The 14,295-nt window shown below is 43.8% G+C and overlaps 2 protein-coding genes across 3 annotated transcripts in view; both read left to right on the top strand.

Moving 5' to 3' along the window:
* Positions 1-9,003, top strand: part of LOC120831208 (ras-specific guanine nucleotide-releasing factor 1) — a 28,546-nt gene extending 19,543 nt beyond the window's left edge. For both annotated transcript variants that reach the window (XM_078085510.1, XM_078085509.1), the window contains exons 17-27: positions 3,522-3,692; positions 3,846-3,952; positions 4,076-4,188; positions 4,361-4,421; positions 4,524-4,630; positions 4,765-4,849; positions 5,145-5,342; positions 5,947-6,026; positions 6,487-6,604; positions 6,695-6,763; positions 6,934-9,003. In XM_078085510.1, coding sequence (XP_077941636.1) covers positions 3,522-3,692; positions 3,846-3,952; positions 4,076-4,188; positions 4,361-4,421; positions 4,524-4,630; positions 4,765-4,849; positions 5,145-5,342; positions 5,947-6,026; positions 6,487-6,604; positions 6,695-6,763; positions 6,934-7,026 — 1,202 coding nt within the window. In that variant the 3' untranslated portion in view covers positions 7,027-9,003. The remainder of the gene's footprint in view (positions 1-3,521; positions 3,693-3,845; positions 3,953-4,075; positions 4,189-4,360; positions 4,422-4,523; positions 4,631-4,764; positions 4,850-5,144; positions 5,343-5,946; positions 6,027-6,486; positions 6,605-6,694; positions 6,764-6,933) is intronic.
* Positions 9,004-9,075: 72 nt separating this feature from the next.
* On the top strand, positions 9,076-14,121 carry ctsh (cathepsin H). The gene is made up of 12 exons (XM_040196539.2): positions 9,076-9,232; positions 9,657-9,688; positions 9,830-9,935; positions 10,057-10,127; positions 10,214-10,318; positions 11,085-11,171; positions 11,383-11,438; positions 11,919-12,000; positions 12,111-12,179; positions 12,434-12,540; positions 13,215-13,343; positions 13,432-14,121. Exons 1-12 carry the CDS (start codon positions 9,157-9,159, stop codon positions 13,505-13,507), a joined length of 996 nt encoding a protein of 331 aa, XP_040052473.1. The 5' UTR covers positions 9,076-9,156; the 3' UTR covers positions 13,508-14,121.
* Positions 14,122-14,295: the final 174 nt, after the last annotated feature.

Genomic DNA, 14,295 nt, shown 5'->3' with positions numbered 1-14,295 from the left:
GATAGGGCGTCTGGTTTGGTGTTACGTGATCCAGGTCTGTAAGTCAGGGAGAAGGAAAAACGTCCAAAAAACAGGGCCCACCTGGCTTGACGTGAGTTGAGGCGTTTCGCTGACCGGATGTACTCGAGATTCTTGTGATCTGTCCAAACCACAAACGGTAGTTCCGCACCCTCCAACCAATGACGCCATTCCTCTAGGGCGACCTTGACGGCCAGTAGCTCACGGTTGCCCACATCGTAATTGCGCTCGGCCGGGGACAACCGACGCGACAAGTAAGCACAGGGGTGGAGCTTACCGTCCGTCGCGGTGCGTTGGGATAACACCGCTCCCAGCCCCACGTCAGAGGCATCCACCTCGACAACAAACTGCCGGCACGGATCAGGTTGGGCAAGGATGGGAGCAGACGTGAACCGCCTCTTGAGTTCCCCAAACGCCCCCTCTGCTTCTGGGGTCCACACGTAGGGTTTGCTACAGGAGGTAAGTGCAGTAAGGGGAGCGGCGACACTACTGTAATCCCGAATAAACCGTCGGTAAAAGTTAGCAAACCCTAAGAACCTCTGAGGTTGCTTTCTCGTGTCGGGCCTAGGCCATCCAAGTACTGCCTCCACCTTAGCTGGATCCATCCTCACCTGTCCCTCAGAAATGACGTAGCCCAGGAATAAAACAGTGTCGGCATGAAATTCACATTTCTCCGCTTTGGCATATAATTTGTTCTCCAGGAGACGTTGTAGCACCAGGCGGACATGTTGAATGTGTTCGGTGGGGTCTCTAGAAAATATGAGGATGTCATCAAGATACACAAATACGAAACGTCCCAACATGTCTCTGAGCACGTCGTTAACCAGCCCCTGAAATACCGCTGGGGCATTAGTCAATCCAAACGGCATGACTTGATATTCAAAATGCCCCAACGGTGTGTTAAATCCTGTCAACCACTCGTCTCCCTTACGAATTCTCACCAAGTGGTATGCATTACGCAAGTCTAACTTAGTGAAGATTGTGGACCCTTGAAGTGCATCAAAGGCCTCGTTCATGAGTGGTAACGGATACTTATTCTTGATGGTTATCTCGTTTAAACCGCGATAGTCAATACATGGCCGGAGGGAACCGTCCTTCTTGGTGACAAAAAAAAACCCTGCTCCCAATGGAGACGAAGAGGGACGGATGAGCTCGGCGGCGAGCGACTCCTTAATGTATTTCTCCATGGCTACCCGTTCCGGTTTAGAGATGCTGTACAGACGACTACTGGGGAACGTGGAACCAGACTTTAATTCAATCGCGCAGTCGTACGGGCGGTGAGGTGGAAGTGATGAGGCCCGATTCTTACTGAAAACCTCCCCCAGGTCATGGTAGTCAGTGGGGACGAGGGATAGGTCAGCCGCGCATTGGGTGGATCCCTGGCTGTTCTCTAGTCTCGGACTTGCAGACCGCAGGCAATGAGCATGACAAAACTTACTCCAGTTGGTTATCCTAGCCTCTGGCCAGTCGATTACCGGATTGTGTTTAACCAACCACGTAAGTCCTAGAACGATCGGAATCTTAGGGGAGGAAATAATTAACAGGCTGATCTCTTCCTGGTGGTTACCTGAAATAAATAGCTTAACGGGCTCGGTTCGGCTGGTGATCCTGGCCAGCAGCCTGCCGTCAAGAGTAGCAGCCTCAACAGCCCCCTCCAGAGGAGTGGTGTTGAGGCCCAGTTGTCTCACCACATCAGCATCAATAAAACTGTCGTCTGCCCCAGAATCGATTAAAACTTGAAATCGAAAAGACTGACCTTTTGTTGAGAGCGTGGCGTGCAGTGGTGCTCTGGGCCGGGGGTTGGGAGATATGGGTACTTGGCTCGCTAGTATTCTCTCCACATCTAGCGAGCCCTCCTGTTTGATGAGCGCCGAGGACAGGAGGAACGGTAGTGTCCTTGTAGCCCGCAGAAAAGACAGCTGTTGTTGTCAAACCGGCGCCGCCGCTCCTCTTCGTCAAGGTGATATCGGCCTAGTTGCATGGGCTCATGCTCGGGCCTCTCTTCATTGTTGGTCCCCGCTGGTGATCTGGCGTTGTACCTGGGAGGTCCCCCTCCAACAGAATATGAGGTTGCTACCCTTCGGGGGAGGGGTGACTCGCTGCGCCTCCTTTCTCTCTGTCGCTCCCGGCATCGGTTATCTACCCGAATCGCCAATTGAACCAGATCCTCTAAAGTCTCTGGTTCAGGGTATGAAACCAATTCGTCCTTGATCTGGCTACTTAATCCGTTATAAAAAACAGATTCTAAGGCCTCATCGTTCCATCCGCTTTCAACGGCTAGCGTCCGGAACTCAATGGCGTAGTCTGCGACGCCTCGGGTACCTTGCCGCAGCGCGTGTAGTCTCTTGGATGCGTCTCTACCACGCACTGGGTGGTCAAATAATTTACGCATCTCTGAGGTGAACATTGGGTAGGTACTTGCCACATTACTCTGTCTCCCATACCGCTGAGGCCCACTCTAAGGCTTTTCCACGTAGCAGTCCAATCACAAAAGCAATCTTTGACCCGTCCGTGGCGAATGAAGTTGGTTGTTGGTCGAAGACCAACCCACATTGTAGTAGGAAGGCTCGACAGCTGCCGAGGTCGCCATCGTACCTCTCCGGGGTAGGAACCTGTGGCTCCCGATGGTAGGGAGGGACTGGCACTGGCGGTGTTTGAGCAGGATCTGGAGCCGGAGCCGGAGGACCAACCGGGGCGCTGAGTCGGTGTTGTATCCCGGCGACACTGGTTGAGAGCTCCTGTAGTCCCTTCATGATCTCCTGAAGTGCTAGGCTGTGTTGATCTAGCAGGGCTCCTTGATTGGTGACGGCCCCGCGGACAGATTGTAGATCTGCTGGGTCCATGTCTTTGGCCGGATTGTTCTGTCACGTATTGCCTCCACTGGAAAAGACCCAAACGCAGATTTGTTAGTCACCATGTATTTTATTCGTGAAAAGGAGGCACCGGACTAGGAGGTGACGGGGTGGTGACGGCGGTCCCGGATTCCAGAGGTGGGGGAAAAACAGTGAGCGGGATTCCCGGGGAGGTGCGTGGGCCATGCGGCCCGTTCAGGTGCCTGGGTGAAAAGAGGAAGACAGGACACTGGTTAGTTTTAGAACAGCGGCCTCTGACTTCTTGCTGTTCTTCGACCTGAGTTGTCGGTCTGACTCACAAACAAGACTAACAATCCGGCGGGGAAGAGGCTTCGGGGCCGCTCCTAAATACCTCCCCTGATTGGAAGGCAGCAACACGTGGGTGATTGTGGATGAGACGCAGCTGGGCCCTGCTCTCACCTCCGTGCTGACGTCCGGCCCCCTCGAGTGCTGGTTGGTGCCAACACACCGACGCCTCCTGAGGGTGGCGACCTGACAAGATCAACTGGTGACTCTCGCTGACAAATATAGGACTGCTAATTAATTGGGTTTTTCTTAAATAAAAACTGCCCAACTGTTGAATAAAAATAGTGAAGAGCAGTTAAGGGTTTCTAGCTTATTAAAAAATCTTTTTTCTTCTCCATCCTGCAGAATTTTCCCTGTTTTCTTTCAACGTTGGCATGGTGGTGTCATCTTGCCGTGAGCTGGACAGTAACCGCAGTGCCCTTTCCGCTGCATCGGCCTTTGCCATTGCCACCGCCGGTGCCAACGAAGGCACACCAACCAAGGAGAAGTACCGCCGCATGTCGCTCGCCAGCGCAGGTCAGTCGTGTGAGGCGATGCTACTTCAATGGAAGAATTTTAGGGAATACAAAAAAATAAATAAAAATAAATGTTGATGCAATTCTTCTGTATTTGGAGTTATAGTTATAGTGTTTAATTTCTCTCGGAGAATAAATGTTTACCGTGTTCCAGGTTTTCCAACCGACCAGAGGAATGGGGACAAAGAGTTTGTTATCAGAAGAGCTGCCACGAACAGAGTCCTGAATGTTCTGCGTCACTGGGTCTCCAAACACTCGCAGGTAGAGTGCACCTTTCCCCCTATGACTGTTTTTGTGGGTTTCAATATGTCTTTTGTGTATTTGTAATTGGAAAAAACAAACTTCGGTGATGACTCTGCTTGTTGTTCCTGTGTTGGTCCTCAGGACTTTGAGCTCAACACCGAGATGAAGATGCGGGTAATCGGCTTCCTGGAGGAGGTGATGCATGACCCGGAGCTCCTGACACAGGAAAGAAAGGCAGCTGCTAACATCATCAGGTTGGTTCTTCTGTTATTGTCGCTCCATGGCACAAGGTCACATATGACACATCTCATTGTACACTGCAGTGTTGAGCTAATGACCTACTGCAGCTAAAAATTACGAACGCTTAAAGGGGCTGTAACCCAAACTGAAACTTAAAGAATGACACTTCTATGATTTTGCATGTAGGACTCTCACTCAGGAGGACCCTGGAGACAACCAGGTCACACTGGAGGAGATCATACAGATGGTGAGTGAAATGAAAAGCCCCTTTCAGTCAAAACATCATGTCAAAAGAATTTGGACTCTAATTGTGATAATGCTTTTCACCGTTTGTGTGTTTTTGTCTCAGGCCTCGGAGGACTGTAAGACTGAGCCGTTTGAGAGCCATTCTGCCCTGGAGATAGCTGAGCAACTCACCCTGCTGGACCACCTGGTCTTCAAGGTCATCCCATACGAGTGAGTACACAGGAATGCACAATCACAGGCACTTGGTCTGTGGGACGAAAAAGGATAAAGGCTGAGTGTGGGAGTGAAGGGAAGCTCACGTAGCAAATGTTGGTGTGTTTTTCATTGTCGATTTTCTTCTACAGGGAGTTCTTTGGTCAAGGATGGATGAAGAACGACAAGAACGAGAGAACTCCCTACATTATGAAGACAACCAAGCATTTCAACGATGTATGTTTTTACCCTAGTGTTGTATTGTAGATAGACAGATAGCTGGATAGTTAGATGGAACGAATGATAGATTTGAAAATGAATGTTATTGTACAAACATCTCACTTTGCTCATATTTAGATCAGAGAATATTCTTTTTACCTGGTGGTATGCCTCCAACTGCTTTATTGATAGATGGATGTATGTATAGATAGGAAGATAGATGTGGGTAGATATATAGATATAGATCAATGGATGGATGGATGGATGGATTGATTGACGGTTAGTTTATTGACGGTTTTCTCCTTTTTGTCAGGTCAGCAACAAGATCGCCACAGAGATCCTTCAGTGGGACGACGTCAACCTGCGAGTGGGCGTTATTGAGAAGTGGGTGGCGGTGGCCGACATCTGTCGCTGCCTCCACAACTACAACGCCATGCTGGAGATCACATCCTCTCTCAATCGCAGCTCCATCTTCCGCCTCAAGAAGACCTGGCTCAAGGTCTCCAAGCAGGTATCAGACAATTTGGACATTGCTTCCCAGCAGGGAAGGTGACTGTGTGTAAGATTTAGATAAATAATTAGTTATAAGGTTCAGCCGGCCCTAAAGGACCGCTTCACCATTCTGGGGAATATTTGTATTTTTCACTCTTGCCGAGCGTCTGATGAAAAGAGCATCACCACACTTTGAACACTAAATACAAGGCTTTCTGAGGGTCAGTGACTTCCTGGAGTTCTGTCAACCAGCCAAGACTACAGGAAGTTTTAGAGTCTTAGATTTTTATACAGCTTAAATAAAACAGGTATAATGTGTTTGTTGTTGGTTTAGAGGTGAAAATTTAGTTTCCCGTGGACAGAACCAGGTTGGTTGATTCCCCATTTCCAACGCTGAGCTGAGCCAATTGCCCCATGGCAATAGCTTCAAATATAGTGTTCAACCTGGAAAAATGTGAAAAAGTGGTATTTTTCAAAGATCTTTTAGAAGACGACATGCTCTTACTGAGGCTGGTAGTGGTTATTTTGAAGAGCAGTGTCCTCAGTTCATAAAACTCTGAGGAAGATTTCAATCACCTTTGGGGTTGCTGGTAATAACAGTTTTTCTTTGGTCCATTTTCTAGACAAAGACCGTTATCGACAAGTTACAGAAGCTGGTGTCGTCAGAGGGGCGATTCAAAAACCTGAGAGAAGCTTTGAAGAAGTGAGTATCTGTGGCTTTTCCCGCGTTGGTGCCAGAGAAGTTTTATATTTTCCTCTTTAGGGTTTGAGCACTGTGTGTCAGGGATGCGTGGGAAGGCAGGACTCAAAGTGCAGACTTTAAACCAAAAAGACTTTAATAGTCAAAATGTTCAAAGCAAAAGGCCAAGGGGCAAAAACACACACAGGAACAGGGGGCAAAAAAGGCAGGCAGGAACGAGACACATCCGGGACGATGGACAATGACGTGACAAGTGACAAGAGACACACACTGCTTTAATACACTAGGGAGGTGAAGGTGATTGGACACAGGTGGAAACAATCAGATAATCACAGGGGATGACAGGACCAGGCAGGAAGTGAAGTTACCCAGGGAGACACAAAGCAGAAACTACAAAATAAGAGAGGAAATAACCCACACCGTGACACTGTGCCTCTGTGACTGAAGCTCCTCTTGCCCTCAGCTGCGACCCTCCCTGTGTTCCCTACCTTGGAATGTACCTGACGGACCTGGCCTTCATCGAGGAGGGAACCCCCAATTACACTGAGGACAATCTGGTTAACTTTTCCAAGATGAGGATGGTAGAGAACCCCAGTGTGCAAAAGTACTCACAACAGCATGAACATAATGTTGTTTCTGTCTTAACATGTTTTTAATTTATTTGTCTCCAGATATCTCACATTATCAGAGAAATACGGCAATTTCAGCAGACGGCTTACAAGATTGATTATCAACCAAAGGCGAGTTTATCTTAACTGGTATTGTTTTATTGTGTGTTTAGTACTTTTTAATATTGTTTTATTTATTTTTTGATTTAAGAGTCAGTTCAGAAAAATTATATATTGGAATTTGTTTGAGATAAAGATGGAATCATTCTTATACATTTTCTCTGTGTTCATTGTTGGTTTAGGTTGCAAAGTACTTGCTGGACAGCAGTACAGCCCTGGATGAGGAGAGCTTGTATGACGCTTCTCTGAGAATTGAGCCCAAAACTTCATCATGAAGAGGAACTCTCTCTCAGTCTCTCAACCCTATAGATGAACTGACCGTTTATTTATGTGCACAACAGTTATAGAGAAGCAAACTCAATCAAACTCCTAGATCTCACTCCAACAGTGATCATGAAAGTCAATATTTGAATCCTAAACATGAAATAGTTTGTAAAATTCAAAATCTAGAGAGAAAATGTAACATATATAAAATTAAAAATGAAATATGGGCAGACATCAATTTCAATTGCAAAATATATATATATGTTGTGTATATTCAGTTCACAGTTTATTTATTTATATATCTATATATACATATAAATAAACTGTGAACAGGTTAAAGTCTTTAAAGTAAAGTCATCCCTGATGATCCTGATGGCCTTCCTCCTGCACTGGGGGGGCTGGACTGGTCCTTCGTGGACGGCATCTCCGTCCTGATGATGCGCAGAGCAGTTTTCTCGTCAGTGTTTGCTTTATCGTATTGGGTGGTGGAACTTTCATACCAGGTGACGATGAAGCCGGTCAGCCAGTGTAGAGGAATCTACAAAAACAGTATAATATAATGTACATAAACTATTATTTGTATTAGACACAGTAGGCATTGCCCTTCTAGTATGTGCTCCTCAATGGACTCGTTAGTGTATAATCGTTATTAGAGACTAAGTAGAAGCCCAGAGAGGTTTCATTTATATAGTTACACAGAGTATTTATATGTTATTTCTCGTCTTAAATGCCAATCTTTGATGCGTTTATTTTCCACCACAGAGAAAACAGACGAGAGTATATAAATAAGATAATTAGTTATATTCTATTGGGAATGTGCAGCATGGTATAAGACGCTCATTCATGATACATGTTGGTCACATTTGACACACGTTGGTCAACTCCCACTTTTTTGCTTTGATGTAAAAGTCATAAAAGAACGGCACGGAAGTGCAACTGTCTCGATGCCGACCAGCTATCAAAAATTTGATTTGACTAAAAAAAAGAAAACAGTTTGACACTTTTGAAAACTTCTCAGCCACATGAAGGGAGTTAAAAGTGGGAGTACTGAGTTGGCTAAAGTTGCCTCATGTGCTGTGATGTTTTATGCAGCTGCTGAATGACAGCGGTTGGAGACTCGGAAGTGTTGGACACGTGTTTTCGGTTTGGAGAGATGGGTTTTTAATGCTTTGCATATAATCACCGTATTCCCCTGGTGGGCAACATGATGTATATACAGTATAAGCACCGGGCAGAGTATGTAGCAGACGTAACCAATATTGAGCCACTTCAGGAAGTTAAATTTCCAGCTTCACTCAGAAAGAAAGAGCGTCGTTTTTATGGTTAATCCTCTTTGGCCAGTGCATTATGGTTTTGCCTTAATCATGAAATAGCCTATATACAAAAGTATGTAAACTATTTTGTTCTACAATTTGCCAATGAAGCAAGAAATATTTGCTGTGTACGATATTGTGTACAGGCAGTCTGATGCATTTCCTAATGTGCAATGTGTTAAAAACATATCCCTTGAAATGTGTTATCCTTATGATCGTTCAACTCTGTAATAACTTTTCTGTGTATGATACCTTAGAGCAAATGTTGAAAGAAACTTATAAGTGTAACACATTCTGTATCCTGTCTTTTCCAATGTGTTAGCAGGAACTATACAGTAGTAATATTGTGCTTATTCTTGGAATATTTATAGGTATTTTTTACAGGCTTTGTATAGAAAAACACCTAAAGCTTAAGTGGCAGGCATGCACCACTTTCACGTGTTCAAATCAAATCTATATCTAGAACAGTATGTGTACTGTATTTATATCCCTCCCTTGCACATGAATCTTTACCCTCTAACAGGCACATCAAATGTTTGCAGTGAGCAATACCCAGTGGTATGAGAATTATCTTTCAGTCTGATTCAACATCTTGAGTAGTATTTCCAGTTTTGTATAAAAGTGTATTCTTTCCTGATTACCTCTTGTTAATAAATATATTCTTTCTCAGGGGGAGAAGTGTCTTCAAGGCTTCCACATTTGTTTTAAGCTACAGTCCTAGTGGGGACCATAAAGAGGGGGGCACAGGGCAGAGGGTGTTACCGTAAAATCCATCCGGCTCCTGTGACGCTCTCTCACAGCCTTCGGAGAGTCTCGACGGGAGGAACCATGGCGCTCGGTGTTTTGTGCATCATAACAGCCTTTTTTGGTTTAGTTCATTTAACTCCGTTCGTGTTACTCGAAGGTGAGTAAACATTCACGCAGTTTTTTGTTTTTTTTACAGTTGAGTTCAGTTTAGTTTGTTGCAAAGTGCGAATCGCCGTCGATTAAAGTTAACGTAGCCTGCAAATCGAAACCGATTTGATAGCAGGCGACAAAACCAAGTGTTGAAGATGAATGCCTAGGCTACAAAAGATATGCAGATATGTTTATTCTCTGGTGAACAACGATGGAATAAGTATTTAGTTAGCTGCTGGTTTGCCTTAGCAAGTTTACATGACCCTTACAGAACGCTTGATTACCTAATATCACGTGATTCACCACCTGTCTCTTCTCTATTGTGTTCTTAACAGCCCCGTGAAGCATTTCCCGTTATAACACCACGTGAAAGTTTGAAATATTGATTAGGTGTTTTAATTAAAAGAAGGCTTTATTCTTTTCCCTATCAGAGGAATATCAATTCAAACAGTGGATGTCACAGGTATGTAATTAGCCTACATAACAACAATGTTACTGAAATGTACTTCAGTCTTTTAATCGTTTGGTTTTTATCTCTTTACTAAAAAGTAAAAACTATTTATTTATCTTCTATATGCTGTTACATTTCTCTGTTTGACTGCAGTACAACAACATTTATGATAACGAGGAGTATTACCACCGGCTTCGCACATTCACGGAAAATAAGAGGAAAATTGATCGTCACAATGCTGGAAATCACTCCTTCACAAGTACAGTAGAGCTCCTCAACAACACGTTTCATGCGTATTACTGCGTATCTCTTCTGAAAACACTTTATAATATTATGAAAGACGTGCATGTCCTCACAACGATCTTCATTTTCAAATCTAGTGGGCTTGAATCAGTTCTCTGGCATGACATTTGAGGAATTCAGGAAATCCTTTCTCTTGACCGAGCCTCAGGTAAGACTTAAGAATTATAAATTTGACCACAGCCACCACCAGCGGTCTTTACTTGGCAAAAACCTTTTGGTTCCGGTCTTTTGTAGAACTGCTCTGCTACCGATGGGGCTCATCACAGCAGCGCCGGTCCTCAACCCGAGTCCGTTGACTGGAGGGAGAGGGGCAACATCGTGACTCCCGTGAAGAACCAGGTATCCTCGCTGTGGTGCCTACAAGAGATAGCACCTCTATCCGGAGGGAGAATCGGCAGGACAGTAATCCAAAGAAACACATTCACTTCCCTGCTAGTTCATTATGAGAAAGTGACGATGAGTAGTAACTCAGTAGCCATTATAACAGCTGTATTAAGCAGACGAGGAAAACTGTTTTGATTTCACAGTCAGCACCGAACAAGTGGAGACATTAGTCACATTAGTCCAACATTCTGTTACAAGATTCATTTATGTGACTGGACTTAAAGCGGAAATGAGCATAAATAAGACTGAGACACAGAGGACATTGTTCTGTTTTCACATGCCGTTGACCTTCAAAAAATCAGTTCCCCTTTAACTTTAACAATAGTCAAGTTGCTCGCCGTGCCCCTATTTAACGTGGTAGAGTTCCCCCGCTTGAAAAAGGAACTGAGATTCCCTGGAAGCCCGATTTCACTCAAGACCAGACACATTTTTTCTTTTTCTTTCTTTCACACTTCTTCTTTTTCTGTCTGGCGTCAAGCGCTCTTTCATTCTCTGGGGTCGTCCCGGGTGCAAAACCTCAAATTGACAAACAGAACTCTTAATAATCAGCAGTTAATGACTAACTGTTAATGTAAATAGCTCCGCCCCCTACGTTACACCTGGGTTCCCTCCCATCAACTCACCTGCTGTTGCTTTCCATACATAGTCACTGAAAAAAACCTTGTTTCACTTCACAACAATTCAGAGTTTCTGTTGATTCATCACCTGTTTGCATCTTCAGGGTCCGTGTGGAAGCTGCTGGACCTTCTCTACCACTGGCTGTTTGGAGTCGGTGAACGCTATTGCTTCCGGGAAGTTAATATCCCTGGTGAGTTTATTTTTTATTATTCAGTGCTATCCATCATCAATAGATTTCCCATGAGGCACTTTCCCACAAAGATAGTTTAGCAGATTTACTCAATAAATAAATCCGTTTTAGAGTTTTATCTGATATTTGCCTTCTTTGTTGATAGTACCAACTAGTAGTACACAATTATTGCTTTCTATGAACGCAAAATGCCGTTTGCTTTCTTTACCAGTCCGAGCAGCAGCTGATAGATTGTGCCCAAGACTTCAACAATCATGGCTGCATGGGGTAAGTGACATGTTTGCACATCCAGCCTGATCTCCAAAACCTGTTCGTAAAAATGTATACGAAAATCTTGAAGATACAAATTCGTAGTGATACAAACTAAATAAATACGGACTGCAACTGATGACGTCACCCTATTCAAAGTGAATGGGGACCTGCACCCCGTAAACACACTCCGTGAAGTCTAACGATGTAAAATAAACGTGTTATGATTCCATTTTTAACGAGAAATCAATGTTAAATTGTAAGAATACAATACTAACCCTAACAACCTCAAAAAATCCAACATGGCGGAGAGACGTCCACTCAAGGGGCGTGGTTAACCACCGCCAGTTAGTATGTATTGTTACGAATTTCTATATCAAATATTTCGCATACATTTTTACGAACAGGTTTTGGAGATCACGTTGGCACATCAGTTGTTTTTTTATACACCAAGAAGAATATTTGCATTTGGCAACAACAATATCTTGTTTGTTTCAGAGGACTCCCCAGCCAGGCATTTGAGTACATCAAATACAACAATGGCCTCATGACAGAGGAGGACTATCCCTACAAAGGACATGTGGGACTTTACTGGAGAAATTTCTCATTGTATTTTTATTATTTATTAATATTTTTACAATTTTAAATAATTTTACAATGTAAGATATTTGTCTCTTTTACTCTTTTCAGGATGACACTTGCCAGTTCGAGTCTTCCCTCGCAGCTGCTTTTGTCCTGGATGTTGTCAACATAACAAGCGTGAGTGAACAAGTGTAAACATGTGGAGATACATTAAAGAAATGACCACAAGGTCAAAGATCAGGTACAGTTAAGCATGTCTTCGTTGGTTAGCCGATAAAAGGAAGAAACAAATAGACAAAATAGTTTCTTATAATTATTTGACTTTGTTGTGAATACATAAAGAGACAGTCTGACACACTGGATCACGTTGACTCCTCACTGCATTTTTCTGTTAACTGTATTAAAATGTTGGTATGTTTGTCCACCCACAGTATGATGAAAAGGCCATGGTTGATGCTGTGGCCCGGCTCAACCCCGTGTCCTTTGCCTTTGAGGTCACTGCTGATTTTATGCACTACAAAGAAGGTGTTTACACCAGGTGAGCTACTGTCTTCAACAAGTCACCACGGGATTCATTGTTGTCACTGACTGTGTCTGTCCCTTTTGCACTAATGAAATGTTTGTAATACTACTGAAGGGTTTTTTGTCTCGTAACCCAGAGTTATTTCACCTTTAAAAGGGATTGTGGAACCAACAAGGCAACCATTTAAATACACAACATCTTGTGGATGGTGATTGGCGGGATGTGACAGAAATCTGCTTCCCCCATTAGAGCACAATGTTGATTATAGACTTTTGTTTGATTTGTGGATGTTTTACCACTTTGCAGGCCCGTTGGCTTCCACATTAGTGTCGGGCCTGTGTAGTGACCCGAGAAACGTACTCCACTACCAAGTATGTTTATCACGCAGCGTATTGCCCCGCTGGCTTGCAACATGTCCGTGCCTAATAGGGAGAAAATCACAACTTGAACCACTGTGAAGATCCAATAGCTCATTTGTTGCGCTGCATGCAGTTCTGAGTGCTTGTAATACATTTCAGTCCGCTCTCTGTCCTCGCTCTCATAACAGTGCTAATATTAGCCTGCGTTTTTGAGTCTCAAAGAGGCATAAAACATATCGACAGTAACAGCGGATAGGCAGGATGCGGCCCACTCACCCTACAAAACACATGTACTCCATTGATCTAAAAGCGTCAGCGTTGTCTGTTCAGCACCGAGTGTAAGGACACGGCGGATAAGGTGAATCACGCGGTCCTGGCTGTCGGTTATGGTGCCGAAGACAACGGCACGCCGTATTGGATCGTGAAGAACTCGTGGGGCACCAGCTGGGGAGTGAACGGGTAAATATAGTGTGTGTCTGCTGAGGTGACTTGTTAAGGCTTCCAGTGATCACGTGGCCAACTTTTTAAATTTTTTTTATTCCAACAGATATTTCATGATCGAGCGAGGAAGAAACATGTGCGGACTGGCTGCATGCGCTTCCTACCCTCTACCTGTAGTTTGAGGACTGACATGGAAGACAGGAAAATGTAAACCAAGACAACACACTTTCCTGCTTTTATGCTGTTTTAAGTTTGATTTCTCAACATAAGGTACACGCCAATCAATTTTACTTAATATATTCATTATGAAGATGCATTTTATTGTTTAAAGTTTGCCTGTGAGGATGGTTGTACCACGTCAGGCTGTTTTCAAGGAACAGAGGTGGGGGGAAAAGAAGGAGTAGCCACTTTACCAATACTTCACATAATCCTGTGACATTCATGGTGCAAAGAAAATTCCTATAGATCGATTATATTCTGTTATCACACATCTTACGTGGGCCATTGCCTCCATTCTTTGGTGAAAGAGTTCTTATGGCTCCATGAAGACACAATCTTGTGTATGAAAATCTCAGAACTTTTTTAAAGAAGATCTTTTCTGACCTGATTAAATACATTTAAAGACAATCATACCCAAAAGGTACAGAGTCAGCTCAGATGGGGAGCTTGTTTTTTCCATTACTACTTGTTGTTATATTAAACAATTATCCACCTTCTGTTATACTACTTCCTTTATTATTGGTGACGTCTGTGTTTGTTTGTTTTTATATTAAACACTTTTCCACTTTCTGCTATACTACTGCCTTTATTATTGGGGATATCTGTGTTTGTCAAATGTGAACTATTTTCACTGTAGAAAAACTCTGGCAATATTACTCAGTCAATTGTTAAACGTTTTAACGTTATTTTTGGGGCCGCATTCATGCATTGAAAAATAGTTATATATATTAGAGACGTTACGTCATGTTCC

Source organism: Gasterosteus aculeatus, chromosome 12 (genome assembly GCF_964276395.1).
Source record: "Gasterosteus aculeatus chromosome 12, fGasAcu3.hap1.1, whole genome shotgun sequence".
NCBI lineage: Eukaryota > Metazoa > Chordata > Actinopteri > Perciformes > Gasterosteidae > Gasterosteus > Gasterosteus aculeatus.
The sequence above is the reverse complement of the archived record's forward strand: the minus strand, read 5'-3'. Positions and strand labels throughout refer to the sequence as shown.